The sequence below is a fragment of the Corvus moneduloides genome, chromosome 9, assembly GCF_009650955.1.
Source record: "Corvus moneduloides isolate bCorMon1 chromosome 9, bCorMon1.pri, whole genome shotgun sequence".
Taxonomy (NCBI): Eukaryota; Metazoa; Chordata; class Aves; order Passeriformes; family Corvidae; genus Corvus; species Corvus moneduloides.
The window spans coordinates 23,758,649-23,786,413 of NC_045484.1; the positions used below are offsets into that span (position 1 = coordinate 23,758,649).

The following is a 27,765-nucleotide window of genomic DNA, read 5'->3' on the forward strand; positions in this document are numbered from 1 at the left end:
TGTGCCAAATTGAGACAAAATTCTAAAGGGACAGCTTCTCCCTCTGCACTGCTCTTTCCGAGGTGCCAAGGGTCACCCATCTGCTCATGACAACACCCAGGGCTGTAATTCCTGCTGCCAGGATTCTCTGCAGCCACGCCCACACTCTCGTCTTCACACCTTTGTGTGGAGACAGCTCCCTTCATCTCCCTGCCAGCACCCGAGCTGCTGAAGAGCTGAAAGAAATGGCTTAATTGCATATTCCTTTGGACTGATTTCCCTACACCCTGACTCTCCTGTGGCACAACTTCTGTAGGCCAGCGCTACCCTTGTGTGAAGGGAACAGACCTGGCAGGATCTTTCTTGGAAAGAAAAAAACCAAACAACCCCACTTTCTTTTTCTTTTTTTTTCCATTTTCTCTCCCAGTCCCCCTCTGAACAGCTCTGCTTGACACAGAAATTAATGATAAATCTCAAGCCTCTTATTGATACATATATACACACACACACATATATCTATATATATATATATATAAAAAGCAGTGGAGTGTATGTCTTTGCCGTGACCCCTTTCCTCCTTCCCTTCCCTCCCTTCCTTTTTTCTTTCTCTTTTTCTTTTTCTTTTTCTTTTTCTTTTTCTTTTTCTTTTTCTTTTTCTTTTTCTTTTTCTTTTTCTTTTTCTTTTTCTTTTTCTTTTTCTTTTTCTCTTTTTTCCCTCCGCGGAGCCCCGAGCGGGTCGATGCGGCTCGGTGCTCGCTTGGCCACGCCTGTGGCGGGGGGGCGGAGCGGGCCCGGCGCTTTTCCCGCCGGCGGCGCGCGCGGGCCGTTAGCGCGGGCTGTTACCGCGTCCGCGCGCTCCCGTGAGGCGATGGTGGGTGTGGGGCAGGGGCACCGGACGGGACCGGACCGAGGGGGGGGAGGAAGGGAGGTGTCTGTGCTGGGAACCTCCCGGCCCCTCACTCTATGTGTGTGTGTGTGTTGTGTCTCTGTTGCAGAGGAGGAGCCTGGCCCCCAGCCAGCTGGCCAAGAGGAAGGCGGGCGATGAAGATGAGGAAGAGGAGGAGGAGGACTGGCGACCCCCGACGGTGAGCGAGGGGCCCCGGGACGTGGCTCGGTGTGTGCGTGTTCTCGGCCCCGTGTGACCCCGCAGCCGTGGGCAGGGGGATGCGGGGCGGGGCTGCATCCGAGTCACTCCCTGGTGCCTGAGCCTTCCCTCATCCTCTTGGCATCAGGCCCCCGGTTTATGCTGCCGTAAAACTTTGTGTCTCGGCGTGTGGTTGGTGGAAGAGCTTCGTTGGGTACAGGTGGTGCGTCGTGGTTGCGGGAAAACTTCTTCCTGTGAGAGCTTCCGAGTGCTGTGTGAAAGGAAGGGTGACTGGGTAACTAGGAATAGGTCAATGTTTAAGACAGAATGTTGCATCTTTTTGTAACAGGACACGGGAGGATCAATTTCACCGATTATCTGTAAGAAACAGTAAAGACCTCGTTTAGCCACTAGTCCCAGCCCTAATCCTAGTATACAGTTATGTTTTATGTCACACAGGTCAAAGAGTCTCACCTAATGTTTTCTGTGTCAAATCCATTTTTCTGTGCCAGCAGGTGGTTGAAACCATGCTTCACGCTGAAGAGGAATGTGTTAAATCAGGAAACAGATCATTGACATTTATTTTCATGCTTTTCTAAGTGTTTGAAATGTAGGGTTCAGTGCGAGGCCTTTCACCTGCATAACACCAGGTGCCATGGAGCCTCTGGGGACTTTGATGTCATTTGTTCCATGCTACTGACCTTTCCTTTTCTTAATTCTGCTTTTTTTGGGTGACAGGACAAATCTTAGTGTGGACAAGCCTGCCCTTTTACAGGTTAGAAGGTGGTAGTTATTTTCTTAACTAGGAGAATATTTTAAGCTTCATATAAATTAAACTTTAGGGCGCAGTGACCTTGGTGGCATTGCTGTGTGAGCCCTTTGGCAGCAGGGGTGAGTGATGGCTGTGTGGGCTCAGAGCTGCTCGGCTGCCTGGGCGATGGAGTGTGTGCTTTGGTGCTTACTGAGTGTGACAGCAGAGCATCTTCTGCTCTCCCCAGCTGCCCCTGAGTTGTTCAGTTGCGATTCTGTTTTCCAGAGCCGGAAGAGGCAGAAGGCAGCCAGTGAGACGGAGAGTGGAGAATGCTACAGGTCGCCCTTCCGCAAACCCTTGGCTCAGCTGACCAACAGACCCCACTGCCTGGACAGCAGTCAGCACGTGAGTGGGGGTTGCTGCTGGCACACACAGAGCTCACTCAGCAACCAACTCCAAGTGCCTTCATGGCCCCATTTAATCAGAGGTGTTATGGAAGTGCCACGCACACACAAAGTCTTTTGGAGAGGCTTTTTGCCAGCTCCAATCCTTCAATGTTGATGGAGGTGTGGGGGGAGAACTTCCTATAGTGAAGTCCTGGGTGAGGTTGTTCCATGGGGCCCTGGTGAAGGACAGTGCCCAGAGATGTGAGTTGCTTTCCACCCAGGTGGGTCAAATGCTGTGTGCCTGCCTGGTTCTCTCTGGGCTTCCACTACTGGAGACCAGATGCTGGACTGGCTGGGTGCTTGCTGATCCAGCACGGATGTTCCTGCAATGGTAACCCAGCTCCTTTACAGGAAATGAGTTGCCTGACTGAATTACCAAGGCAGGGGAAAGCAATAGCTTTTAAAGAAGTGAATAAAACCAGTGGATTTAGGAAGATGGGAGCTATGAAAAATCAATTTCATGTATTAGAAAACCCAAAGGAAAACAGTTTTGAAAAGCAGAACTGGTGGAGGAAATTGTGCTGGATTGTTACTTTCTTCCTTTTGGATAGTCTTGAAAGTAGTTGGAGTTGAAGCTTGAGTAGATTAAATAGAGGGACTCCAAGTACTTGGCAAAACTGAGTTCTCAAAAAATGTCCTGGACTTGCTCTCTTGAGCAATCTCTGATTTCAGACTTCTGAAATGTGTTTTTTTTCTGGATTCCTAGGAGGCTTTTATCCGCAGCATTTTGTCCAAACCCTTCAAAGTCCCCATTCCAAATTATAAAGGTAAGATGAGGAGGTTTAAGGATTGTCTATGTTGGCTGACTTGATTAAAACAGATGATGCTTAGGCCTGTCAAATATATCTGTGGGGATTATTGTTATTTTTTGCACTGATGCATATGTTCCAGAAATCCTGACTTAATTTTGAAAGAAAAATACTGGCATATTAGCAAAGTCTTCATATTTCTTACTAGTGTTTAGTTTGGATAATCCTACATTTCAGAATTGGATTTTGTAGTCTTACTGCTATGTATTTGATGTACTGCCAGGAGATTTTACACCATATCACAAATACAAAAGCAAAATGAATTCCAAGCCACGAAGGTTTATCATTTAAATAATGATGCTAACAGACAGAAGGCTGAGGTGAAAAAGATTGTATGTGCCAGTTTTATTTCTGCTTGGCCTGGTGTGTTCAGCCTCAAGGTGATCTTCAAAACAAGATCATTTTGAAGTTCAAAGCGTCAGCTGGTTTGAATCAGTGAAACATAAGATCTTGGAAACAAATGGGCCTTTTCATGTCCCCTGCTTCCCCTTCACCCTCCAGCTTAAAAACACGAATGCAGATCAACCAGTTTCACTCAAACTTTTGTTATAAAAATGTTTTTAAGCAGCCACTGAATATGGAATGACAAGCCCCAAAAGAGTTTGGCAAAGCTCGCTTCTGGAGAAGCGGATTTGTCAGGAGGCTCAAACAGAACTGTAACTGGCAAAGCGGCTTTCTGTGGCTGTTACCTCAGTCTCTTAATTGGGAAAAGTGGCTGTTTCTTGTGCTTTCTTTCTTGTTGTGTGTGCACTGCTGCCTCAGCTTGTGATACACTTCTGTTTTGCAAGGAGCTTTAGCGAACAATGGACAAATAGACTGATTGAATCTTTTTCAAGCAAAATCAATCCTGGGAGCACAGTTGCCTGAGTTTTGATGAGAAAAGGGATTTCTATGTAGGTTGTTGTGTTCATCTCCATTTCAAAACTGTGACATCAAAATACAGTACTAGGGAAAGGGACTCATGCTTGGTTTCTACTTTTCACAGAAATTGGCTCCAAGGCCAAACATCTACTATTGCTCAGCAGAGAGAAAATAATACCCCAGAGCAGGTAGTGACAATATGATGCTGACTGTGATACTGTAGAATTTTGTCACTGTTAAAGATCAATTCCTGACCTTGCATCAAAGATACAACTGGCTAAGACTGGGTTAGGTGACCCCAAAAGAAGATTTCACCCAGCTTATTCTATATGTAGGAGTGTATTTGTTGAGCTGTTGAGATGTACATTCTGGAACCCTCCTTGGCTTTCAAAAATCTAGAACAACCAGTGCCATTGCTCCATCTTTGCCTCTGTTCATTCGTTCTGTTTTTTCCTGCCTCTGAGCTTCCCACTGTGTGCTTCCAGAGTGCTGCCAAACAATGGCCCTGCTTAGGTTTGCTGTCTGCACCATCTGTGCGTGCACCTCCACTCCAGCACCCAATTAATTCACTGTTCCTAAGTGTAATCAGACTCTGCTGCAAGGCTCTGCTTGCTTCCAGGAAGATGTTGTTGTTTGAGTTGTGCCTTTGTTTGCTTTCAGGGCCCCTGGGCTTGCGCTCGCTGGGTGTCAAACGGGCGGGAGTGAGGAGTCCTCTCCATGACCCATTTGAGGATGGAGCTCTGGTTCTGTATGAGCCCCCGGTGCTGAGTGCCCATGACCAGCTGAAAATAGACAAGTGAGTCATCACCTGGCATGAATGCTGTAGCTCTGGCTTCTTTCTGGGTGTGGGTTTATGTGCTTTTCTCCCAAATGTGTTTGAGCTGGGGTCTGAACATCAAGGGGGAGTTTGATTCCAAGTATTCTGCCTGGATTGGTTCAGGTGTGGTTACAATCAAAGAAGGAATGTACCCATGCTGGATTGTTCGGGTTCTTTCACTGACTTTTCCATCTCTCATGCATCAAAAATTTAAACCTGTTGCAGGGAATGAGCATACACATACGGAGAAGTTGCTTAGAAAATATTATGGCTTAGACGTGTGTCAGGAAACATCAGCATCTAAGGACAAGCAAAGGGACATGACTGACAAATGTTAGGCTGCCTACTGGTTTTTATTCTGAGGTGGTTTCTTTTGTGCTATTGTTATAACTTAAAAAGGCTGTCAACTGGATCTTCATGGACAGAGAGGGGGTTTTCTCTCTCCAGAAATGCAATTACAATATTGTTACAGAAGCAAGAAAAATAATACTGACTTTTTAACTGTGTCTCGGAACCACATTCTACCCTTGTTTTAACCACAGCCCACATACATGGTTTCACTGATGTTTTAGACTGTGGGTCGGTCTCTAACTTGATTCTCAAAGCTGAATTAATCCATTTTTCACTTTCTTGTTTGAAGTTGCTTCGCCTGTGCCACAGGGGAGTCCTCAGTATAACAGTGAGATTTAACAAAACCTAAACATGTGCCGAATTCCTTAATCACACTCTCTTCTTTCTTGACTCCCTCCTGTAGGGACAAGGCACCTGTCCATGTTGTGGTGGATCCTGTCCTCAGCCGTGTTTTACGACCCCATCAGAGAGAAGTAAGTTTTCCACTAGGACCTAAAGGTCAGAGAGAACTTAAGTTTTCCACTGGGACCTGAGGATGTGGCTGGAGGATTTGGTCCATTTCAAAAAGCCGCAGTTCTTCTGCTGGAGTTGTAACAGGTTTGCACAGACCTCACAGACTGACAGTCTAACAGACTCCAGTCTGTTGCAAATACAAAGTGAAACATTTGTTTTAAGCATCCTCTGAGAGGCCTGAATGCTGCCGATACTCCCTGTCCCTTTTCAAGCAAAGAGTCAGGGCTGAAAGTCCTGCCTTTACTTACCTTGAAGTCTGGAGATGTAGCTCTGCTGGGTGGAATTTGGTGTGGAAGGTGATGGGACATAGTTGCAATAAACTATTTTGCAGCCCAGTCTTGAGTCAGGCAGGGCAGACTGTCCACCACCATTTTACTGCTCAGCAGAATTGACTGGATCTGCAAGTCCCTGAGCCGGGAAGCACTGAGGCTCCAATTTCTGGTACCATGGTTCCCAGCAAAGTGGAGAGTAGGTTCCTACTTCAGTGTGCTTTGTTTGGAGGCTGCTCTTGGTAGGTGTGAGCTGTCCCTGACCTATGCAGACTTGAAATTCGATAGTGGAGACTGCCAAAAAACATTTTATGTTGTAAATATGTGCGACATTATAATATGGCAGCAGTGGGTACAACTCTCCAAATATCTGATATAGGCTTCTGGACAGCTCGAAGTTCATCCCAGATGCAGTATATTATCATTTAAGCCTGGAGGCAGCACAGATGGAAGCTGTGATTGCTGATCTTGCAGGCTAAGCAGGTCAAGCTGGATGTCTCCCTGCTCGGGAGATCTTCAGATGGGTCTGAGAGCATTGTAGGCTGCTCATGGCTTGTAGTTTTATCTTGGATTTGGTACTGAACCTGTGTCTCAGTGTTACGCTCATCTCTGGCTACATAGCTGGAGGCACTCTGGTTTTGGGTAAGCTACTGCCTGCTGGTGCTTTTGTCAAGTAATCAAAGTTATGTTGGTGTCCTAGGCACGCTTTTTTTTGCCAGGTAAATATCGATGATAAAGCAGTTTCTGCTCTAGTCTGATTAATAGGTCTCTGCATGCTAAGATTCCTATGCTGCTTTATTCAGCTGATGCTCCTAAATGGTAGTACAGCTCTGCTCCAACTTTATTGTGACTTTTGCCCAGGTACTGGTTCTGCAGCCAAATGAAGTCATGTAGCCAGTAATGAACTTCATGTATGTTCAACTGGCTTAAATAAATTCCATTAACCTGTAACTAAAGGCCTAAGAAAGAGAGAAGGAAAAGAACTTGAAAGTGCAAGTCAAGGTGCTCCATCTTCAAGTCCTAAATAGTGGAGTAGAGAGGAGTGAATCCTTACAGCTGTGTTTAGCTTGTGTCCCACACTCCCTGCTCCGTTGGCACAATGCAGGTAGCTTGTACCTTCCCAGCACAATGCCCTGGTTTTCTCTGACTCTCTTGTCATCACATGCTACATGAACATTTTGCAGTTTGTCTTTCTCTTTTTTTTGCCCTTCCCCTCCTTCCCCCCCCTTTATCTGTCTCAGTGATGTGTCAGAGCCTAATGCAGAGCTGAGCTCTTCTCCCACCATGTGACGTGGGTTATAACCTCAGCCCTGTGTCTTCTCTAAAGCTAAATCTGCTTTGGACCTTGAGCCCCCAGGTGAGTCACTGCTTCTAAGCAGAAGTGATGAAGGCTGATGATGGTATTTTGGGAATTAATCGGGCAGCAGAAACAACTCTACTCACTCTGATTCTTTAAAATTACCTGATTGGGTGTTGTTAAGATGATAAACCTCTTTGAAATGATTAATGCATGTTAGTTCATGGCCAGACCCTGTCTAATGCAGCCAATGGTAGAAATTTCTGGGAATTCATGTTAGGAAGCTCGTTATAATTGTACAAATAAAATGTACTGAGATTTTATGCATGTTATGAGGTACATGTTGGCACCGGTAATGCTGTTCCACTCCAGATGTGGTGGCATTTTAGCTGTGCCTCGGGTGATTTCCCTCTGTCTCATTAGAACACTGCATGTCCCCAGGGATGTGTGTGCTACACAGATCTGCTGTTTGTTGTGCTATTGGTCCTGTGCATTGTGGTAATGAAATTGTCGCTCTGCTGATGTCCCCATCCTGCTCTGAGAGAACAATTTTTTGGCAGGGAGTTAAATTCCTCTGGGACTGTGTGACGAGCCGGCGGATCCCTGGGAGCCATGGCTGTATCATGGCAGACGAAATGGGGCTGGGCAAAACTCTCCAGTGCATCACACTCATGTGGACGCTTCTCCGGCAAAGCCCGGACTGCAAGCCCGAAATCGAGAAAGCCGTGGTGGTGTCTCCCTCCAGCCTGGTGAGAAACTGGTACAATGAAGTAGAGAAATGGCTGGGGGGAAGGATCCAGCCACTGGCCATTGATGGAGGCTCCAAAGAAGAGATTGACCGTAAACTAGGTACAGAAATGTTTGCAATCTGTGCGTTGGGCTGGTTGAGGTCAAAATCTTGCATTGGAAGAAGCCTGCAGCAGCTCATGTGAACATCTCCGTGTAGTCACTGGATCTCTGCACACTGATGGCTGTCTCTCCACTTACATGTTTAGATCAGACCCTTGCATGTTTGGTAATAGTTGATCTTTTGGCATAATCCAAATCTAGTCAGGTATTATAGTAGTCCCAGTGCTCTTATTTTGCTCCAGCTGGAAGGCAGGAAAGGAGGCAGAAGGGCCATGGAAATGGGAACAGTTTTGGGGAAGGAAGAATGGGTATATATGGATGGAAGGGTTTTCCTAGATTTTTAAGACAAAATATTTGATTGTTTGACCCGTTTTCCTCATCCTTCTTTTTTTTTTTTCCTTTGTTCCCTTCCCATCTGCAGTTGGCTTTATGAACCAGCGTGGCCTGCGAGTGCCTTCACCCATCCTGATTATCTCCTATGAAACCTTCCGACTCCACGCCGAGGTGCTGCAGAAGGGCAGTGTTGGGCTGGTCATATGTGATGAGGTATGGGGGCACCTTTAAGGAGAATCCATTCCTGGTATTTTCTCAACATCTGGGTGAGACTGGATCTGCTTTCTTAAAAAGCGACTGGACAGTGGGAAATAAGATGTGGCTGTGGACAGCACCCATTCAGGTGTTTCAGAGGTTCTAAGTAATAAAATCAACCATACTGTTGTGAGTGTGAAATGGGAGATGGTGTCTTCATGAGCCAAGATATGAAGAAAATCCAGTTGGTGGTAACTGTGTCCACTTGTAGGTGTCTGATAGGTCCTACTACTAGGGCCCTCTCCATGTGAAATATGTACCAGAAAGGAGGTCCATGCCTGTCTCTGACTCTGTTGGGTAGTGCCCTGGCTTACTGGTTTTCATTCATTGCTGTGTGTCTTTGTTAAAGTGGGAAGTACTTCCTGTTTGGCCTGGCCTCATGTTCTGCACAGTAATTTTTAACCTGTCTCTTTTTGGAGCAAGAGGTTGGACTGGAGGCTTCTGAGGTCTCTCACAGCCTAAATAATTCTGTGATTCAGCATGCTCTTGTGAGTAGTGTTGGCTGCTGTCAGCCATTATATCTGGCATTCTGTGCTTATGGGCGAGTTTGAAGGATGCTCCCATGGCACGACCTTCTTCCTCTCTCTGTACTCTCATGCCTGGAGCAGAGGTAGGAGAGCTGGGTGAGGAGTTACTCATGCTGCTTGTTCAAGAGGAGACGGGGCTGGCTTGACTCCCTGCGCACTGGATCGAGCTTTGCCAAGCTTTTGTTGTCAAGCTCTGCTTTCACATGGCCAAAATTGAGTTGTTTTTTCATTTGTCATTCCCTACTTGTGGTTATAGGCAGTGCGAGCCAGAGATGCTTTGGAAGTGTCCTCTGCCTCCTTGAAACTATCAAGCTGGGGCCTGGCAGGGGTTGAGAGGATTAATTAAATGGCGGTGCCACCCAGTGGTTTGGCTTTGTAATTGCCAGAGAGAGGCTTAAACAGAGCGAGTATCCCCAGAAATGTAGCTCCCATAAACCTTTTATCTGCCAGTCTGTGACTGCCCCCACCTCTCAGTGCCCCTGGGATGGGACCAGCACCTAGGGAGTCTGGGAACCCACATCCTTGGCCATGTGGCTTCTGTATATTTCCAATAAATACCTCTGGTGCTGTCTGGCACTCGTAAAAAGCCTCTTATCACTTGTGCTTTATCCTACACAGCACTCAGATGCTAATAAAGTTTCTCTTCCCAGGCATGAGAAATTGCACCTGTGTTCAGATTACCCCTGTAAGAGGTGAAGAATCTCTCTTTATTAGTGTGCAAAGGTCTGGCAATCCTCTACATAGGTGGTCCGAGAGGCTTGTGATCTTGACCTTGGGTGGTGCAGTTTTACTGGTCCAGAGTTCAGTGCTTGTGTTGATAGCTGAAAACATTCCCATCTTTGAGTAGGAAACAGTTCCTAGAGTTATACTGTGCGATGGTTGTTACTTTCATAGTAGACTTTCTTGTCTGGGTGGAGCTCAGATATTCCTGGTCTTGGAAGCTTGTAATGTCTTGTTCCCTCACATAATGGCTTCAGGTTTTGCACTAGATCCTTGTCTTTGAAACAAGTCTGTTGCAAGACTTACTCCACTACCAGGAATGCGAAAAGTGGTGAGATGCTTTTTATCAGTGCTGATGAGGCTCTCCAAGCTGCTTCCTAACAGGGCCACTGGATTTATCAGCCTTATTCCTCTTCTCTGTTTTTCAAAGGGCCATAGACTGAAGAACTCAGAAAACCAAACTTACCAGGCTCTCAACAGCTTAAACACACCTCGACGAGTCCTTATCTCAGGCACCCCCATTCAGAACGACCTGCTGGAGTATTTCAGCCTGGTGCACTTCGTCAATTCGGGCATCTTGGGTAAGAGATCAATGTGTGGAAGATGTGAGGGAGGGGCAGGTGCTGGCCAGGCTTCTCTCAATGCCAGCAAAAGCAACAACTGAGACGTTGGTGAAAAGTCATGTCAGGGGCTTGGAACTAGATGATCTCCAAGGTTTTTTCCACCTCAAACCATTCTGTGATTCTATGAGACTTAGTCTCTTCCTCTTTGTAACCGGAAAGCCTAGGTCAGGGTGCCCTGTTCTAGAGGCCGTGTCTCATCTGATCTGTTTCAACAAGGTTGTAAAGCAAAGTACACCAGTTTAACAGGTGTTTTGGAAGGGGAATCAGAGTAAAATAAAAATGTGAAACTGAGTACTACTGTAAATGATTTCTTTGTTGCTGTAACTCGTCACCCATGATTGTCTCAGGTTGTTGGGCATTCAGTCCAAGAGGCTTCTCATTAATTCCAGTGCATGCACAACTCTAGTTAAACATAATTCATCAGATTCTTAGTCTTGCAAGCAGAATTTGGGCTTAATCTTTTCCGTTCAGCTGTTCTGCCCCCAGATGTTCTCAAGGAAAGGATGGAATGGGATAGTACATGTTCTACATCTGCTTTTCTCATGTGCTTCAAATTTGGGTAGTTATTACAGGAAGCTGATGGGATTTTACCTGGCCCCCTTGACCTGTACTTTGGGCAAGATGACTCTCCCTGTACTTGCAGCTCGTGCTTTCTGAGATGAGGTTAATGGTGTAACTACTGCAGCAAAGCTGCATGTACTCAGTAGGTGTTTTTCCCACTTTCAGCCTCTGGCCAGTAATAAGCAACTGATTACAGATAATTTTAGAGCAGGCACAGATAATGCCTGTGCTGTTGTTTGCAAGGACAAAATCTGGGAATAAAAGTATGACTGGAATGTGAGCAAAAGCAGTATGTGCCTAACTGTTGAAGTAAAATCATGTAACTGTTGGCTTTGCACTGTTGTTAGAGTACAAAATGATTCTCTGTTGTACTGATTTGCCTGCCTTGTTGGAGTCTTTCCTGGCTAGAACGAAAAACAATCTTATGGATGGGATGAGGGTTTGTTTTATCTGCTGGGCTCTGTGCTTGGGGAGTGATAACTGGGGCTGTGGGATGCTGATCAAAGGTTCTTTGGTAGTAGTTGTCACCTTTTCACTTCTGTTTTATACAGGAACTGCACAGGAATTTAAAAGACATTTTGAAATGCCCATCTTGAAAGGAAGAGATGCAGATGCAAGTGAAGCTGAGCGACACAAGGGAGAAGAGAGGCTTAAAGAGCTGATCAGTATTGTGAACAGGTGAACTTCATCCCTCTTCTCTTTGCAAGGCTTTTGCATAAGCCCTTTGCATAAGCCCTGCTATCTTTCCAAATTACAGTAGCTGTAATGAATTCTCTTGCCTGTTACATCTATTCAGCAAGTGATTGTGCAAGTATTTATTGCCTAAGAAATCCACATAGCATGGAGCTTTTGTCTGCTAAATGGTACTGACATGGCACAGTCAGCTGCAGTCACCCCCAAGCAGTACTCTCAGGTACTGAATTATTATTTGACTCCTATGTTTCTGTTTTTCCTGGGATCTGAATAATCAGGCAGCATCCTTTTATTTATTTTAAGATAACTACAAGTTTGGGCTGGATCAGACTTGAGATCCATCCAGCCCAGATGCTGAGTAGCAGAAGGAGAATAAGGAATGTCACTCAGTTGTGCTGTTGATTGCCCAAGTCACAATAGAGTCCAGCTAACACTTTAATAGTTGTGTTGGCTGTGTAGGGCTGATAGGAGACTACAAGTGTCAGAGATGGGACTTCTGATCCTCAAGAAGCACCTCTGTCATGTGAAGCGCTGTCTTATTTATCTTTGGTTGATTTGTGGTATTTGTTTTAACCTGGTGTTTTTTCATGAATACAACCAATTTATCCACATCTGCTGGCAATTGCTTGGCTGTCTCTAAGAACGTTCTAGAAAAGACTTGAATTCTCAGCACTGCTGGTGTCTTCAGTTCTTTATCTGATTTTTTGTTTGTGGGTTTGGTTTGGTGGTTTTTGTTTGGTTGGTTTTGTTTTGTTTTTTTTAATCTGATCTTTTTCAGCCATCACAAATACAATCCTGCAGTTTATGGTCATGGTAAATTAAATTTCACACTGAGTATAGTCACTCCATAGAGACAGTCCTGACCTTGACTCAGATCAGCTTGCAGAAGCCTAAGGAAAAGGAAAGGTTGGGAGGAGAAAAGCTTATTCTTTCTTGAAGTGCATTTATTTCTTTTTATAGTTGATGGAAAATGGGTGTAAAAGTGTGTTCAGGAATGCCGGTGCCTGGCTCTGTTGAGGTCTGTGTCCTTCCCTTTACTGTGCAACAGTCGTGATACACAAATAGGGAAGACAAGGCACAAAAGTAGTGGCAGATGAATCTGTTGAATTTGGTAGGAATTGCAAATGGGACAGTGATGCAAAGACATATAGAATCATGGATGTAAGGCTGGAAGGGTGCTGGAGAAGGCATCTAATCAGTCTTGCTGTCCTAAGGTAGAAGGTGTTAGACCTAGACCATCTCTTAATCCCCACCCAGCACTGAAGACCTTGCAATTTTCCTAGGACACCTTTTCCAGGGCATTGCTCTCTTTGCAGTTAGAAAATGCTCTTAATGTGTAACATAAATCTTCCTTACTGCAGTTTAAGCCTATTACTTTTCATCCTTCTGCTTATGGGTTCAGAGACCAGATTATTCCTTTATTTACCAGCCTTTGACTGATTTTGGGGTTGTCATATATCCCTGCTGTCTTTCTTCTATAGGTTTTGTAACATATTTTTGATGCTTCCTGGCAGAACTGGGTTTCTGCACCTTTTACTCTGTCTCAGCTCAGCACTTTTTCTAGTCCATTCCACCTTCCCGAAGTGTGGCAAAAACTGCTTCATGGGGCATTTCCAGAGCCCCAAAGGAGATATGTCCTTTTCTGGAATCCTGGGCCAGGCAATGAGCCCATCTTGGCCAAGGATGGCTACTGATTTATTAAATGGGGAGTTGCCTGCCTGTACTTTGGGTTATGCCCCCGGTTTGTGGTGGTTGATTCCTGTCCTTGTTTGCTGTCCATGCTGCTGGTCTGTTGTAGTTCAAATTGCAAATGCTGTTGGTAGTCTAAGGAAGAGCAGAGATTCTCTTGTGACTGAGCTCTGTAGGTGGAATCATGTCTGATCCCTCCAAATCTCATGAACCACGTTTGGAAGCCTTGCAAAGACAGGGGGTTATATGAGGCCCTGTAATACATGTGGGTGGTGGGTGTCTGGCCTCTGCCATGTGTTGGACAGTCACAGACCCATGGAGAGAAGACATCAGAGGGACTGTGTGTTGACCACTTGAGGAATAGTAGTGATAAAACAGAGTCATCCAAGCATCTGATGGTAATGTCTCTCCCTGCAGGTGCTTAATCCGGAGAACTTCAGACATCCTGTCCAAATACCTGCCAGTGAAGATTGAACAGGTGGTCTGCTGCAGGTACCAAAAAGCATCTGCTGTGTCTGGGAAATAGTGGAAGCTGTAGGAAGGACTGAAAAATTGCAAAAAGCCCTTCCATTCTTGTGGTGACTGCTTCCCTCTAGGAATGATGTTGTAGGCATTGGCAATGTTGCTTTTCCTCCTGAAGCCACAGCCCACAACTGGTGGTTCTGCCAGCCAGCTGGTGAGCTCTGGGCAGCTGTGTAGGGCAGAGCCCTGGGCTGTGCAGTCTCTGCAAGCTTCTCTTCCAGCTCTGGCAGATAGCAGTGCTCTACCAGCAGCCTTGGGGGCTCTAAGCTGTCTGTGCTGTAGCCAAAAAAGCTGAGCTGAAAGGAACTGTGTAGATTGAGCAGGATGGGTTTTTGTTTGGCTGCAGACTGGGGCTGCAGAGCTCTTGTTGTGTTTCAGACTGACACCTTTGCAGACTGAGCTGTACAAGAACTTCCTGAAGCAAGCCAAGCCAGTGGAGGAGCTGAAGGAGGGCAAAATCAGTGTTTCATCTCTCTCTTCCATCACTTCCTTGAAGAAGCTCTGTAATCGTGAGTTGTTCACTTGGGTTTGGGTTTTGCACTGTTGGTGGAACTTTTTTGGGTCTCCCTTGTGCACACCACAGTCTCTGAGCTCTGTTTATTCTCCAGATCCTGCTCTTATCTATGATAAGTGTGTGGAAGAGGAAGAAGGATTTATGGGAGCCCTGGACTTGTTCCCTGCTGGCTACAGCACCAAATCTGTGGAGCCCCAGCTTTCAGGTACTGTGGAACTCAGGAGTACAGATGTGCTGCCTAACACAGGCAACCATGGGACTGTATCTAACATCTTACCAAGTGCCCCCTACAAGATCTGGAATTTGGGAATTCTGCTCTAGCTTTTTCTTTCTTTCCTTTTTATCCAGGCAAGATGCTGGTTTTGGATTACATCCTTGCTGTTACCAAAAGCACCAGTAATGACAAGGTGGTTTTAGTGTCTAACTACACTCAGACACTGGATCTATTTGAAAAGCTCTGCAGGAGCAGAAGGTTTGTCTTTGGGTTTTGCTGGTTTAATCCTGCTAGATTTGACTTGTAGCCTATGCTGTAAAAGAACTGGCTATTTCTACACTTTCTATCAGCAGGAACTTGTGATCTGTCTTGTAGCTCAGGTGTTCCTGAATTGGAACTAATGTGGCTTGTGCTTTGTCTCCTGGGGTCACTCAGCAGAAAGTCTCTGGCCCTCTGCTAACGTTTCTAAAGCCCATTCTGTTGTTATAAGGCTGATGGTGACAGATTTTTCTGTTTTAAGTAGGATGCTCTAAAGATAGCAGCAGTCTGATTGTAGTAAATGCTGTCTGTTCCAGGTATTTGTATGTCCGCCTGGACGGCACCATGTCCATTAAAAAGAGAGCAAAGATCGTGGAGCGATTCAACAGCCCCTCGGTGAGTAGAACCTGCCAGATGGGAGCAGCTCTCCTGCCAGTTCCGAGTGCTGTGAGTAAAAGCATGGCTGCCTCTGTGCTCTAATCCAAGCCTGCCTTTTTGCAGAGCCCCGAGTTCATCTTCATGTTAAGCAGCAAAGCAGGTGGCTGTGGTTTGAACCTGATTGGGGCCAACAGACTGGTGATGTTCGACCCTGACTGGAACCCCGCCAACGACGAGCAGGCCATGGCTCGCGTGTGGCGGGATGGCCAGAAGAAGATGTGCTACATCTACCGACTGCTTTCGGTGAGGCAAACTCCTCTCCCCTCCTCAGCATGGAGCTCTGGGTGCCAGCCCAGACTGCAGCTGCTCTGATGGGGGCCAGAAGGGAAAGAACTCTTTTGTGTTGGTGACCAGAATTGATTGGAACTTAATTGCTTCCTGCCCTTAGATGTGTTGCCATGGAAAACCATGAAGGTTCTAGCTGGAGGGTCATTACTGCAGCCCTTGGTTTCTAGCAGTGGCTGGCTTCTGAGAAATAGAAACAACTGTGGCTTTGCAGATAAGATGTTCCTTTGAAGTCATTTAGGCATCTGACTTCTTTAATTTCATGGGGTGGCTGATGCAGAAGTTGCTGTTTTTCAGCCAGGCTGCAGTCTGTTTCAGTTGGGTGTACGTGTACTTAGGAAACAGCAAGTACATTCCTGGAATTACCAGCAGCATTTGGGATGAGCTGCCAGTGAGCAGGTGGGATAGCTGCTCTGTAGAGGAAAACCATGAAGGAGACTAATCTTTTCAGGCTGCTCTAACACTTTGTCCAGCAGTGCCAGTAGTGATTACTGCTTAGAAGTGTCCCCTCTCTGCCCTTGTTCACCTCTCTCTCTTTAGTTCAGACTGTGGGATTTTTTTGTTTTGTTTGGGAGGGGGAAGTTGTTGGGTGGTTTTTTTTGTGTGTGGTTTTTGGTTTTGGTTCTTTTTTTTGTGTAAGTTTGGGTTCCGTGGTCAATTATTATTTTTACTTTGAGAAAACAGACATTCTTTGCCTATCTTTTCTTAATGGAGTTCTTCTCTGACCTGGCTGCACTTGGAAGCAGGGAGCTCCTTTGCTTTTAGAAACAGGAAATCAGTCTGCAAATCATGACTAATCACCCTGCTCCTTGGTACACATTCGTTTGCAAAACAGACATGTTGCTCTTAGATTTTTGCCTTAGAAATGTAGCATACTGAGCTTTCTGCACATCTGCTCTAGAAGCAGACATCTCCCTCCAGACAGGATGTGATTGATCCGTGTGTGGGTGAACCAGCAAATAGTGCTGATGGTGTCACCCAGGGCTAGACCTTGTTGCTGCTTCTTGGGGAGATTGTGGTTGGGATTTTTTGTCAGGGAGCAGCTGTAGCTGCTCAGCTCCTTTCCCTTCCTTCTTGTCAGCACAACCTGGTGCAGTGTGTGACCTTTAGCCACGAGTGGCAGTTCCACCTCTTCCTCATCCATATCTCCACTGGATCCACTTCTGTAGCCACAGGGAAAGACAAGCAGAGTTGGGTTAGATCTGCAATAAAACAGACGTGGTTGGAGTGCAGCTACTAAAACTTGCCTGTTACCTGTACTGGCGAGGCACTGAGTGATCCTGACATCTTAGTGCTGTTTGATCTGTGACACCTTCCCAGTGTAGTGCTGCTTTAACACCAGTGTTCCAACTGTGCTTCATCTCTGACTCACCTGTAGACAGGGACCATAGAGGAGAAGATATTCCAGCGCCAGACCCACAAGAAGGCCCTGAGCAGCTGCGTGGTGGATGAAGAGCAGGATGTAGAAAGGCATTTCTCACTTGGGGAGCTGAAGGAGCTCTTCACGCTGAATGAGACCACCACCAGTGACACCCATGACAAGTGAGTATTCTGAATGACTAATGGCTGGGATAACAAAAGTTTGATTGTGTAATTCAGGGGTTTCCCAGGCAGCAGGAGGAAGTCCAGAGAGTGAGCCTCAAGTGGTTCTGCTTCTGAAGCTGTTAACCACCTAGACATGAGCACTTTCTTGCTGTCCTCCCTTTTTGTTGTCTAGAAAAGCTGTGCTGGTTGGACAGGTGAGCAAACTATCTTGTAGCTGCCCGTTTTGGAGACTGAAATACTGCAGCTAATGAAAAAACTGATCAGAACTGTTCAAATTGGTGGAGCCTATTGGTTCTTCCTTGCTGTTCTCTTCCTGGTGGTCTGTGGTCTCTAACTGCTGAACTGCTTTCATACCAGGCCTTCTCCACTGGCTAAGAATTTATAAAGCTGTTCTGGGAACTAAAAGAATCCTCTTCTCCATTGTCTGCCCTTCTCCCCCAGCCCAGAGACCTGTGGTATTATAGCCACCAGAAAGAGAGGACAGGGAGTGCAGGAAAATGCTTCACTGTGAAAATTAAGACTCTTAGTTCAGGCAAGAAGTGAAGGGGATTAGTTTTAAGCTGACTCAAAGCTTAGCTCGGGGTAGGTATCCATTCTGCATGGCAACAGCCCTTGCTGGCAGGGCTGCTGCTGCTCTTTGTCTCCTGAAGTGACAGCTCAGTAGGGCCTCTCCAAAACAGCCTCAGTACATCGTGGTGGCTGTGGTGGGAGCCAGAATGGAGTGTTTCGGAGCATGGTGTGCTCTTTGAATTCAGGAGTCCTGATGCAATACTAACAGCAGCAGTCACTTGAGATCTGCCTTAAGCAACATCCCACACCTTTTAAGAGAAACTCCTCCTGAACTTCCTCTGCGTCCTGCTGGACCATTTAACCATGTGCAAACATGAAGAGCAACTGCCATTAGAAACAGAACCCCAGGTTTTCAAACTGCGAGTCACTCCTTATCTGTCACACACACCGGAAGGTAGTTGTGTGTTTAAATGAAATGCAGTAGTAATTCAGAAACTGACAATCCAGCTCCAGTGGAGTTAATCCAAACGTTAGGGGGCTGCAGTTTTAAACAGCCCCTGTGCTGAAGCAGCAGAGGAGCCGTGCACTGACTGCCCTTGCACTGCCCTTGTTGCAGGATCAAGTGTCGCCGCTGTGTGAACGGGCACCAGGTCCGGCCCCCTCCCGACGGCTCCGACTGCACCTCGGACCTGTCCCAGTGGCACCACTGCGCCGATAAGCGGGGCCTGCAGGACTCTGTGCTGAAGGCTGCATGGGATGCTGCTGTCACCTTCACTTTCCATCATCACTCCCATGAGGAGCAGCGAGGGATTCCCTAAGAGGTTACTGTCCCCTATGGGGGCAAGGGCAGGCTCTGTGGCAGCCTGCCTCACTTTGATCCCTTTCAAGGAAAGGGACAGTGGGCAGCTGTGCATGCTGGACTTTGTGTGGCCGTGGGACAGCAGAACAGTATGGCTTCGGAGTGGCTGGAAGGCCCTTGGCAGTGTTCAGTCTACTGCAGCAGCAAGGAGTCCATGGCTTTTTTTCTCCTGTTGTATTGTGTGCCTGAAAAACACCCCCATGGGAACTGGGAATAACGGGACCTTCCATGCTTGATCAGATTTAGCACTGGTTCACTCTAGGCCTTTGGTGTCTGTGCCTTCTACTCACCCAGGTTTTGTCTTCAGGTTTTATAGCATTTGATGTGCAGTCAAGTTTTTTTCCTTGACAGCTCCAGCTTACAGCTGCTGATCAAAACTTGCAGGATCCACTTTGCTGTGAAATGTGAACCTTGCTGATTACTTGGGAACAAGAGGATTTTGTACAAGGGAAAAAATTTTTAGCTTGTATGTTGAACATCTGGCCTGAAAGATCATGCAAGCAAGGCTCTATTCCAGTAACTCCATTTCTAAAACCACTTGATTTGTTATGGGCAGGATCCCCTGATCTAGCAGTGTTTTAATGAGATCACATTACATGACAGTAATAAAATTCACAGTTTGGTACATTATGGGTCTTAATTATAATTTTATTATAAAAATGTTACAAAATAACAAACTATTCAAAACCTCTGTAAAATGACTGCAGACACTGGAAAAGGGCAGTGTGATTGCAAATAAACAGCAAGCTACTTGGTACATAAAGAACTTTTTTGGTATAAAGTATAACTTTCCAAATGGAAAAGGTCAAGGCTGGGGGCTTTGTTAGCTTGTTTTCTACTCCCTTTAAGTAGAGGAAGGAGTTCTTCACATGAGATTCACAGATCACAGAATAATGAAGGTGGAAGGGATGTCAGGTGATACTGTCCAATACCCCTCCTCAAAAACAAGATCACCTAGACCTGGTTTCCAAGGACCACAACCCAATGGCTTTTGAGTCTCTCCCACGCTGGAGATGGTTATTGGTGAGGCATTAGCTGAAACAACATGAAATTTGTCGCAACACCCAATGACATAAACAACTGTTTGTTCAGAAGCTCATTTGATGAATGTCCCATTTAAAATACTCAAAAAGATGGTAAGGGTTAGATCACCTGGAAATAGAGCTGTTGGCCCACGTGGTCTGGTGTGGCATGTCAGTGTCACACCCCTTCTTCAAATGAACACCAAAGTGAAAAGAACAACTCTGTACTGCTTGAACTGGGGAAGAAACCTCCACCTGTGCTGTGAAATCAGAATTGCTTCATTCAAGCTCATGGGTTTCTCCTGTTCCTGTGTCCCTCACATGACACTGATGTAGTCAGCGAAGGCCTGGGAGGAGTCCCACGAGTCATTGACTACACTGCACAGGGCTTTGAGACGCCGCAGCGCCTCCTGGGCTGTTTCTGCATCCTGGTCCAGCCAATTTTGGAAGAGGCGGAGGTGTGTGAATGGAATCTGTCCCCCTCTCTGCTGGATGTGGCCTTCCAGCTTCTTTGTGAACTCCAGCAGCCCATCGGGTTTGATGCAGTTTGAGCTTTCCAGGGAAAGAAGAAGAAAAAGAAAGCCATTAAGAGTCTAGGCTATAATTTGAGCAGTTTAAATTACTGTTCCTTCTAGTAACTGCCTGTGCAGGTACCTGAGGATGTTTCAAGGCAAAATGCACCTTCCTTCAGCAGTATAAAGTGTGAGTGTTTCTTATGAAAAACAAAACTGAGTATGAAGGGCTGGAAACTTTTTTAAACCAAGGTGGTAACAATGGCCAAGTTAAACTCATTATCCAGACCTCCTACTACTCAAGTAGACCTAGTTGTGGCCTTAAAATGTTGCTGGACCCAAGCGGCCTGGCCCAACTGCCTAGTCCCAGTGCAAGACTCAGCAGTAAGTGATCATTTCTCTCTTCCTGCTGAGAAAATCTGAAGGGCATGTGTCAGGTCCTGGTATTTCTAAGAGATTAAAAGGTCAATTCCCATGCAGAGATGTGTAAGTAAGTATCAAGTTGCATGCTGGACTGAAATCTTGTCAGAGGAACAGTAACAATCAAGCTTCAAGCCTGCTGAAGGAGTGTGGCCGTGGTTACATAAATTGTCAAGCCTGTGTACTCTGAGCAGCCTGCCCCATTAGGATGTAAAGAAGGGGCAGAATCAAGCAAAGCAGTTGTTAGTATTGCAGAAATGCCACCCCCATGTGCTTCATGAAGGTTACTGCCTATCTGTACGGCCATTCAGGATCAAGAAGAGAGCAGCATTCTTAAGCCCAAAGATGAGGAAACGAATGCAGAGGCACTCTCAGGATCTGCCAGGAACAGTGACAGCATTCCCTTGCTATGAAGGGGCAGTGGGAACAGAGCTGTTCACACTGATGCCCAAGAATAAAAGTATGTAGGCAAGTTAGTCCTAACTACAGCTCAGGGAAGGCCTGCAGGTGAATCCCAAGGAAGCAGCAAACCAAAGCTGCTTTAAAGATGGAGCCTGACTCCTTATAAAGGTGAAATGTCTCAGAGATCCTGGAGCTCCCTTGAGGTTGTATGTGCCCATTGCAGTATTCTCTAAGCTTTTCTTGGGCATACATTCCCTCAAGGAAGGAACAAAGCCATGCTCAGGTTCTCCTGCTGTCAGAGCCCAGTTCAGCTCTCTCCCTCCAATAACAAGAAATTCAGTGTTTAGAGCAGCAGAATACCTGACATCCAGCTGGCAGAGAGAAGAGGAGGAATCTTCAGAGAAAATGTCTGCAAGGGCAACCAGCCTCTGATTCCCTGAAAGGGGAGAAACGCACCTATTAGATGCAAATAAGAAACTGTCTTAAAATTTAAGTGGCCATAGGGCTGGGATTGTAGGGCAAAAAAGGAGTCTGTAAACATGTGATTGGAACACAAAGGGGCCACCTCTGCACCCTCAGTTTGTTCCCCTAGTGGCACCAAGTGAGTTCATCCCCCTGAGCAGTGTTCGAGGCAATGAAAGCATTTGCTGATAGAGCAGTTTGTTTCCCTAGAAAAATCCTGGTTTTGTTTGAGAAGTCCAGATGCAGCTTTTTTTTAGAAATTATGTGTATTCAGGTTATCCCAAGCTTTCCTGTTTTACTTCATTAAAAGAACAGGAACCAATACTCAGAATTTATCTGAAATTAATTTCTCAAACATTTCTACTTGGCCTGTGATCCAAAAAGCCTATCATTCCTGTAAGTTCAATTCCACTTCTTTTACACAAACTCCTCCTTTACTTGTTCTCATCCCTCCAGTAGCTGCCAACAACTGTTAAGACACAAATTGCCCAAACTTGGGCAAAATCTGTGCGTCTGCATCAGAGGCAGTGCATCTGCTGCTGGATCTGTTCCTGTTACAGTCTGAAGCAGATCAGTGTTCAGTCAAATCTGGAGACCTGCTGGAACTTGCTTTTGCTGCAGAGAAGAGCAGCCATAATTCCTGCACACTACCTGGGCCCTTGGTACATTGCTGAATGCAACTGAAATTCTGCCTTTAAAAAAGGGATCCAGTGCTCCTTATTTTGTGAACTAAATCCACTCTGTTCCTGCATGTGGTAAGTTCAGCACTCTCAATGGTCCTGACTCCAGCCCTGAAGTTCCCTCCAAGAGAGCTGCTCTGAGGCCCCACAGCAACACTCCCAGTACGCACCAAGGCGGTTCCCGGGCAGTTTGAGGCTCTTCAGCGACGAATTTCTTTTCACTGTATTGATTATTTCTGACAAAAACCCAGCAGTAGAGCTTTCAAACAGCCGGCAGAAGGAAAACGTGATTTCTGTGAAGAAATGCATTTACAGTACATATGAGTACTCCCTGTGCTTCATGATTCCATAATTACTTTCTGCAGACAGCTCCAGCCCCTAATCCACATGCAAAAGCAAAGCTCCCCCAGCAGTGGATTGCATGTAACAGCACTTCTGCAGAGAGCAGAGATCACACCCAGGCCAGTGGCTCTGCCAGCTCACCCAGTTAAAGGCTGATGGGCTCTGCAGGTTAAAAATCTTTGTTTTATAGCTGAGACTACGGATTCTTCCCTGCAGCATTTGCCAGCCGCCCAGCAGCTCCTCTGCTCCACTGGCACAAAGAACCAGGCATGTTCCCATTCTGACAACACCTGCAGATCTGCTCCAGGGACTGTGACATTTGGCTAAACCTTACACATCCCAAGATCCCCCCCTTAAATGTCAGCCACCCAAAAGCAGCCACCTGCAGGACCTTTCCAAGCAACAGCACCCAGGAGTTGGCTGTACCTTGCAGGCCGGGATCCTGAAGCAAAAGCAGAACTTCTCTCTGGTGCTCAGCCAGGTTCACATCATGAAAGCTCAGTTTCTTCAAATTTGGAGTACACTCTAAAACCAAAACAAATTCTCAGGTACTGCACATCCTTGGGATAAAAAGACCCTGACCCAGCTACCTGCTAACACCCAGAAACTGGCTTAGACTCTGGGTAATTTGTGCTGGATTGTGGAGAATTAAAAAGGAACCATTATGCTGTACAGGATCATCCACATAGCACGGCATATGGGATGGCTGACACCCATTTCCTTTTCTTGGAGACGTCAATGATGTCCACACTGAAGAAATGGACCCAGTAAGCTGCCTTCATGCTAGAGGATGGAAGACCACAGCATGGAAGCCACACTGTGTGTGCCCAGTGATGCTGCCCATGGGTTAGCAGAGTACCTCTGAGCACCTCCAAAAGGAGCCCAAGCTCCTGGGGGCAGGGCAGTGTGGCACTGTCAAGGGACAGCTGCTGGAGGGACTTGGACGCCTTGAGCACTGGCAGCAGGAATGCGGTGTGCAGAGGTTCCCTGGGGAATCGGATGTCCAGCACCTCCAGGCAGCTTTCTAAGGGAAGAAAAACAATGAAATAGTTTGCTCTGGAGTGCCTGTCTTCAGTGTAGCTGGTCGTAAAGCAAGCAGAAAGCCTGTCTGCCCAACACCACTGTCCTTTAGGTTGGTAGAAATTGCCTATGCAACGTGCCCTGCCCTGAGAAGCTCTGGCAACTCAGACCTGGAGTGATGTCAGTCACTTACAGCTCATTCAGGATTCCTGCCAGACCACAGGGCCACCAATTTCTACTGTGCTCAACAGTGCTTGAGAAAAGCTCACCCTTGAATGCACAAACCAGTCAGTGTCTTCCCAGAGCACAGGTCTTTCCTGACCCCACTCCAAACTCGCTCAGGCTTTGCTCACTGCTTTTCTGGCAATTCAAGGGCTAATAAGGGTGATGGGAGACCTGTGAGCTGAGCACACACTGCTGTAGCTCCCAGGCTGTAATCCAAAGGCTTGGGCAGTGCTTTGCCATCCCCTGTGGTACTGTGATGATCAAAGGATGCTTTCCTTCTGCTTAAGGGTGTGTCTAAGGCTTACAGCCTCACAGTTAAGGGGATGGACAAAGTGGAAGCTCCTGATCAATTTACAGATCTGGTGGGATAGACTCCCATGGACAGTCACAGGTAGCAGGTTATGACTGGCCCTGTACAAAGCTGCTGTTGCAGCAGGCTGGGATACAGCAATAAAACATTTTCACCAAGATTCCGGCTCCACAGAACACCTCAGACTGGAAGTGACAAACTGTAACAACATCTAAATCAGAAAGGTGAGGCTGTAATTGCCTAATAACAAACCACCATAATAGTGTAGAGTGAAGCATGTACCAAGCCTTTACAGCTCTACCTGCCTGGCAAGTCCTGGCCATCTTTCAGAATGATGATTCCTACCTGGGATTTCTGCCTCGCTGCAGCTTGGACTCTCCTCCGGCCTGCTGCCCTCCAGATGGTTTTTGAGGTCGAAGCTGACCGAGAGCGTGTGGAGCTGGGGAAGGGCGCTCAGGACGCAGCGAACGAGCTCCATGCAAGGCATGTGGGAGAACATGTCGCTCACGCGCAGCACACGGAAGCGGCATTCCGGGTGGCGGGACAGGGCCCGGAGCCCGGAGAGGATGCAGGAGATGTTGGCATGCAGGCCTGGAACAGCATTTGTACAGAAAAGTATCAGCTGTGTGTGTACAGACACCGACACGCAGAGATGAGGCCGCAGCGATGGCAGCCCGAGTCTAAGGCTAAACTCACACACCGCTTTATCCACGCATCCTTAAGCTACACTGTGTGCGTGGGAGATGGAGATCTGGCTCTTCCCTCTGCCCGCTCTGAAGGGCGTTTAAGCACAAAGCCAGAGGCTGTTCTGGGGCAGAGGGATCCCATTCTCTCCCTCAAGTCCTCACACTCATTAAACATCTCACCCAACACCTTTCTCAAGATGGGGCACCAATACTCCTAAAATTCCCCTTCCAGTGAAAATTAAACCAGGGTAAACCCGAGCAGTAAGCCAGACCATTAGAACAGCACTGGAAGGAAATGCCCTATTCCCAGCACTGACCATTGTAAGACAGAATGAGGTTTTCTAAAGACACCCAGGAGCTCAGCAGGTTACTCAGAGCCCGACATGTCTCCCCAGTCAAAGGAATGGAGAACAATTCCAGTGTGGAGACACTTCGGAAGCGGTGAGCAGCTTTCAGAGAAAAGATTCCAGCAGATCCTCCTCTTTTCTTACAGCCTGCATGGCTAGTGCATGGAGATCCTGGGGAGGAACTAGTCCAGTTCTCAGTGTTCTCTCCCTCTGTGGTCCTGCTTTTGTCCAGTAACCCTGAATTATCCTCTCTAGCAACAGTAAAAACAAAATCATACAGATCTTCTGGGTCAGCATAGCGTCCCCTGCTCCGTCTGAGGCAGCGACGTTTCCTCCCCACTGCAGGTTTCAGCCGTCTGCGTGTCTTTTGAGGAACAGGGTGACAGGACAGCTGCTCTGAGCTGGAACAAGGGGAAGATCCACCCTGAATGTTGGTGTGGTCACAGGGCACCTCGCTGCTTGTTTCCTCACACGCTGGGTTTTGCCAGGTGGGAGGATTTCTGGGGTCAGAGAGGACAGAGTTCATGTGAGCTTCAGCCTCTTCTGGGGATCCCTTCTGGTCCTCACCACTGCTCCCCTCCCGCTCAGCAGTACAGCCCCTCTCTGCTCCCTCCTGTGCTGACTCCTGGCTTTGGGCTTTGTCCTCCTCTCTGCAAAGGCCACACGGGCTGCCGTGATAGGCAAGGGCATTTCCTGAGCGCCAAAACCCAGCGCTCATGCTCAAGATGAGAACGAGAAGAACTGGGTCAGGAACAGGCCAGGAACACATGGACACCTGGCTGACAGAGCCGTGGTGGATCAGCCGGTGAAGGAGCAAAACCAGCGAGCGCCTCACAGACTGGTCGCAGGAGAGGAGGTGCTGGAACTTCAGGATCTGCAGGGAGCCAGCCAGGTTTTCAAGCACCTTGTGGTTGTGCTCGGCAGTGAGTTCCACGGCCCCCTGGAGCATGTTGCAGAGGGTGAGCTGGGAAACGTGCGGGGAGCTGTGGAGCAGTGGCGAAAAGTGACGGTCGTTGAGGCGCCAGTCAGAGGAAACGTCCAAGACACCGTGGAGGACGTTGGAGAAGAACGTTTCAAGGAACTTCTTCCTCCAGCAGGTTATGCTCTGCAATAGAACAACAGGGTGTAGGAACAGAAAGTCAGAATCCATTTTTCTCATTCTTTTAAAGTAAAATTATTGCTGTACGCTAACCTGGTGTCACCCCTCCTGTTAGCTCCACTGGGACCACCTCTCCAGTTCTCAGCATCCTTCCTCAGTGTATTCCTTGAAAACCTGAGTGAATCCCATTGCTCTCTTCATCCTCCTTCTGGCCTAATTTAAACACTCACTGGTTTGGAGCTGGGCCATTTTTTTTGCCTATTAAAAACCATGTCACCAGCAATTTTCTTCCAGAGCACCTATTTTACCGGCTGTCATTAAGTTGTCTGTTAATAATTCTTTTAAGATGATGAAACAATGAAGCTGCTTCATTTTTTCTACATAAAACCATTCTCCAAACTCAGTCTTCTTCATTTTTCTCATGCTTTCTAAGACATCAGCTTATTTTTTTTTGCCAGCATGGGTGTAAACATGATATAAGATACTGTTTTTATCCTCTGTTTCACTGATAATCTCTGAAGACAGATTTGCTCTTTTCACAAACTCACTGTGGGGAGATGAAGGGTGTGGCTGTGCACTACACTTCCTTCATGAACCACGTTTCACAAAATGTATTACCAGGATCACACCTCGGTCCAGAGCTCTACAAACACATAAACAGGCGCCAGGAATTGCTTGGAGGCAGCCAGAAACAAAACCTCATGGAAAACAGCAGAAACAGGGCACCCGTGTCGAGCCCCTTCTCCCACCAGAGCGTTTCCTCACCTCCGAGTTGGGCGGCCTGGTTTTCATCACATCGTCCCACAGCTTGCGCCAGATGGGCTGTGTCGAGACGCCTGGGGGGAAGAAGCATCAACCGGGCGCTTTCACCCCTCTCCCTCTCCCAGTGTCCTGCTCCGGGGCTTGCTGGGGTGCCGGAGGCACAGCCGCAGACCGTGCCCGGGTGTGGGATGCAGGGCGGTGTCCCTGGGACCCCTCTGCCTAAGGGCTGCCATTTCCAGCCTAGAGCAGCTCCTCTCTCCAGCTGAGGGTCCCTGGGGCTCCTCCCGCCAGGTTTGGAAGCATCTCCCCAGTTTCTCGCCCCATCAGTTTGAGGGGCTCGTCCCTCCCGCCCAGGGGTGTCCCCACGGGTTCGTCGCCGTCCCCGCCGGTGTCACCTGCTCTCCGCGCGGCGTCCTCGGCCCGCTCGAGATGGAAGACAGTGAGGAGCGGCAGGAGCCCCCGCAGGAGGTGCCCGGGCAGCGCTGTGGAGAGCCAGAGGGAGAGGGCGGCAGGGTGCGGGCAGGCCCGGACCCCGCGCCCCGCCGCCCCGCGCCGCCCGCGCCTTACCCCAGACGTCCCGCTCCAGGGCGGCCATGCTGCGGCTCACGACGGCCGCGCTCAGCGCGAACAGGCTGCGCGGCCGCTCCGCCACCATGGCCGCCTCGGGCACGCACCGCCCGCACCGCGCCGCCATCTTGGGAGGCGGCGGGAGCGAGCGGCCATGTTGAGGAGGTCGCGTCGAGCAGCGGCACCGGAGAGGCCGGCGGCGGCAGCCAGGCCGAGCCGGCTCCGAGGCCGAGACACACAGGAAGAAGGGAGAGGAAAGGCAAGGAGCGCAGCAATGTCCATCTTGGCGCGGCCACACGCGCGGCCGCTGCCGGCTGCCATGTTTGGAAGGGCCGCA

General features: G+C 47.7%; 2 protein-coding genes and 1 long non-coding RNA gene across 7 annotated transcripts; 2 read left to right on the plus strand and 1 right to left on the minus strand.

Annotated features, from left to right (window-relative positions):
- Positions 1 to 765: 765 nt before the first annotated feature.
- On the plus strand, positions 766 to 19,197 carry RAD54L (RAD54 like). Of its 3 annotated transcripts, XM_032117681.1 has the most exons (18): positions 766 to 850; positions 975 to 1,064; positions 2,100 to 2,219; positions 2,967 to 3,027; positions 4,591 to 4,726; positions 5,502 to 5,571; positions 7,738 to 8,026; positions 8,448 to 8,572; positions 10,292 to 10,442; positions 11,597 to 11,723; positions 13,845 to 13,919; positions 14,328 to 14,458; positions 14,558 to 14,668; positions 14,812 to 14,935; positions 15,253 to 15,331; positions 15,437 to 15,616; positions 17,037 to 17,200; positions 18,330 to 19,197. In XM_032117681.1, exons 1-18 carry the CDS (start codon positions 848 to 850, stop codon positions 18,529 to 18,531), a joined length of 2,238 nt encoding a protein of 745 aa, XP_031973572.1. In that variant the 5' UTR covers positions 766 to 847; the 3' UTR covers positions 18,532 to 19,197. The 3 variants fall into 3 exon arrangements, with proteins under 3 accessions (XP_031973572.1, XP_031973573.1, XP_031973574.1); XM_032117682.1 differs by lacking the exons at positions 766 to 850; positions 2,967 to 3,027 and having other exon boundaries at positions 976 to 1,064; positions 18,330 to 18,600; XM_032117683.1 differs by lacking the exons at positions 766 to 850; positions 975 to 1,064; positions 2,100 to 2,219; ... (1 more) ...; positions 4,591 to 4,726; positions 5,502 to 5,571 and adding an exon at positions 7,122 to 7,237 and having other exon boundaries at positions 18,330 to 18,600.
- Positions 19,198 to 19,199: 2 nt separating this feature from the next.
- Positions 19,200 to 27,671, minus strand: LRRC41 (leucine rich repeat containing 41). Of its 3 annotated transcripts, XM_032117678.1 has the most exons (10): positions 27,429 to 27,671; positions 27,257 to 27,343; positions 26,865 to 26,935; positions 24,971 to 26,105; positions 24,313 to 24,558; positions 23,272 to 23,436; positions 22,839 to 22,937; positions 22,241 to 22,363; positions 21,289 to 21,364; positions 19,200 to 20,146 (listed from the first exon to the last, which is right to left on the minus strand). In XM_032117678.1, the coding sequence occupies exons 1-10, from the start codon at positions 27,553 to 27,555 to the stop codon at positions 19,912 to 19,914; spliced, it is 2,364 nt and encodes a 787-aa protein (XP_031973569.1). In that variant the 5' UTR covers positions 27,556 to 27,671; the 3' UTR covers positions 19,200 to 19,911. The 3 variants fall into 3 exon arrangements, with proteins under 3 accessions (XP_031973569.1, XP_031973570.1, XP_031973571.1); XM_032117679.1 differs by lacking the exon at positions 23,272 to 23,436; XM_032117680.1 differs by lacking the exon at positions 27,429 to 27,671 and having other exon boundaries at positions 27,181 to 27,264.
- LOC116447917 lies at positions 20,146 to 20,670 on the plus strand. The gene is made up of 2 exons (XR_004241739.1): positions 20,146 to 20,244; positions 20,289 to 20,670. It is a non-coding gene; the product is annotated as an uncharacterized LOC116447917 (long non-coding RNA).
- Positions 27,672 to 27,765: the final 94 nt, after the last annotated feature.

What these genes read in the sequence shown, in the direction of transcription:
- RAD54L (XM_032117681.1), top strand. An exon ending in TACGACCCCATCAGAGAGAA is followed by an intron (nt 5,572 to 7,737) that starts GTAAGTTTTCCA and finishes ATTTTTTGGCAG; the next exon opens with GGAGTTAAATTCCTCTGGGA. An exon ending in TGTGGAGCCCCAGCTTTCAG is followed by an intron (nt 14,669 to 14,811) that starts GTACTGTGGAAC and finishes CTTTTTATCCAG; the next exon opens with GCAAGATGCTGGTTTTGGAT.
- LRRC41 (XM_032117678.1), bottom strand. Translation starts at nt 27,555, where the DNA reads ATGGCGGCGCGGTGCGGGCGGTGCGTGCCCGAGGCGGCCATGGTGGCG. An exon ending in CCTCATTCTGTCTTACAATG is followed by an intron (nt 24,559 to 24,970) that starts GTCAGTGCTGGG and finishes ATGCTGTTCCAG; the next exon opens with GCCTGCATGCCAACATCTCC. An exon ending in CCTTTTGGAGGTGCTCAGAG is followed by an intron (nt 22,938 to 23,271) that starts GTACTCTGCTAA and finishes TTTTGGTTTTAG; the next exon opens with AGTGTACTCCAAATTTGAAG.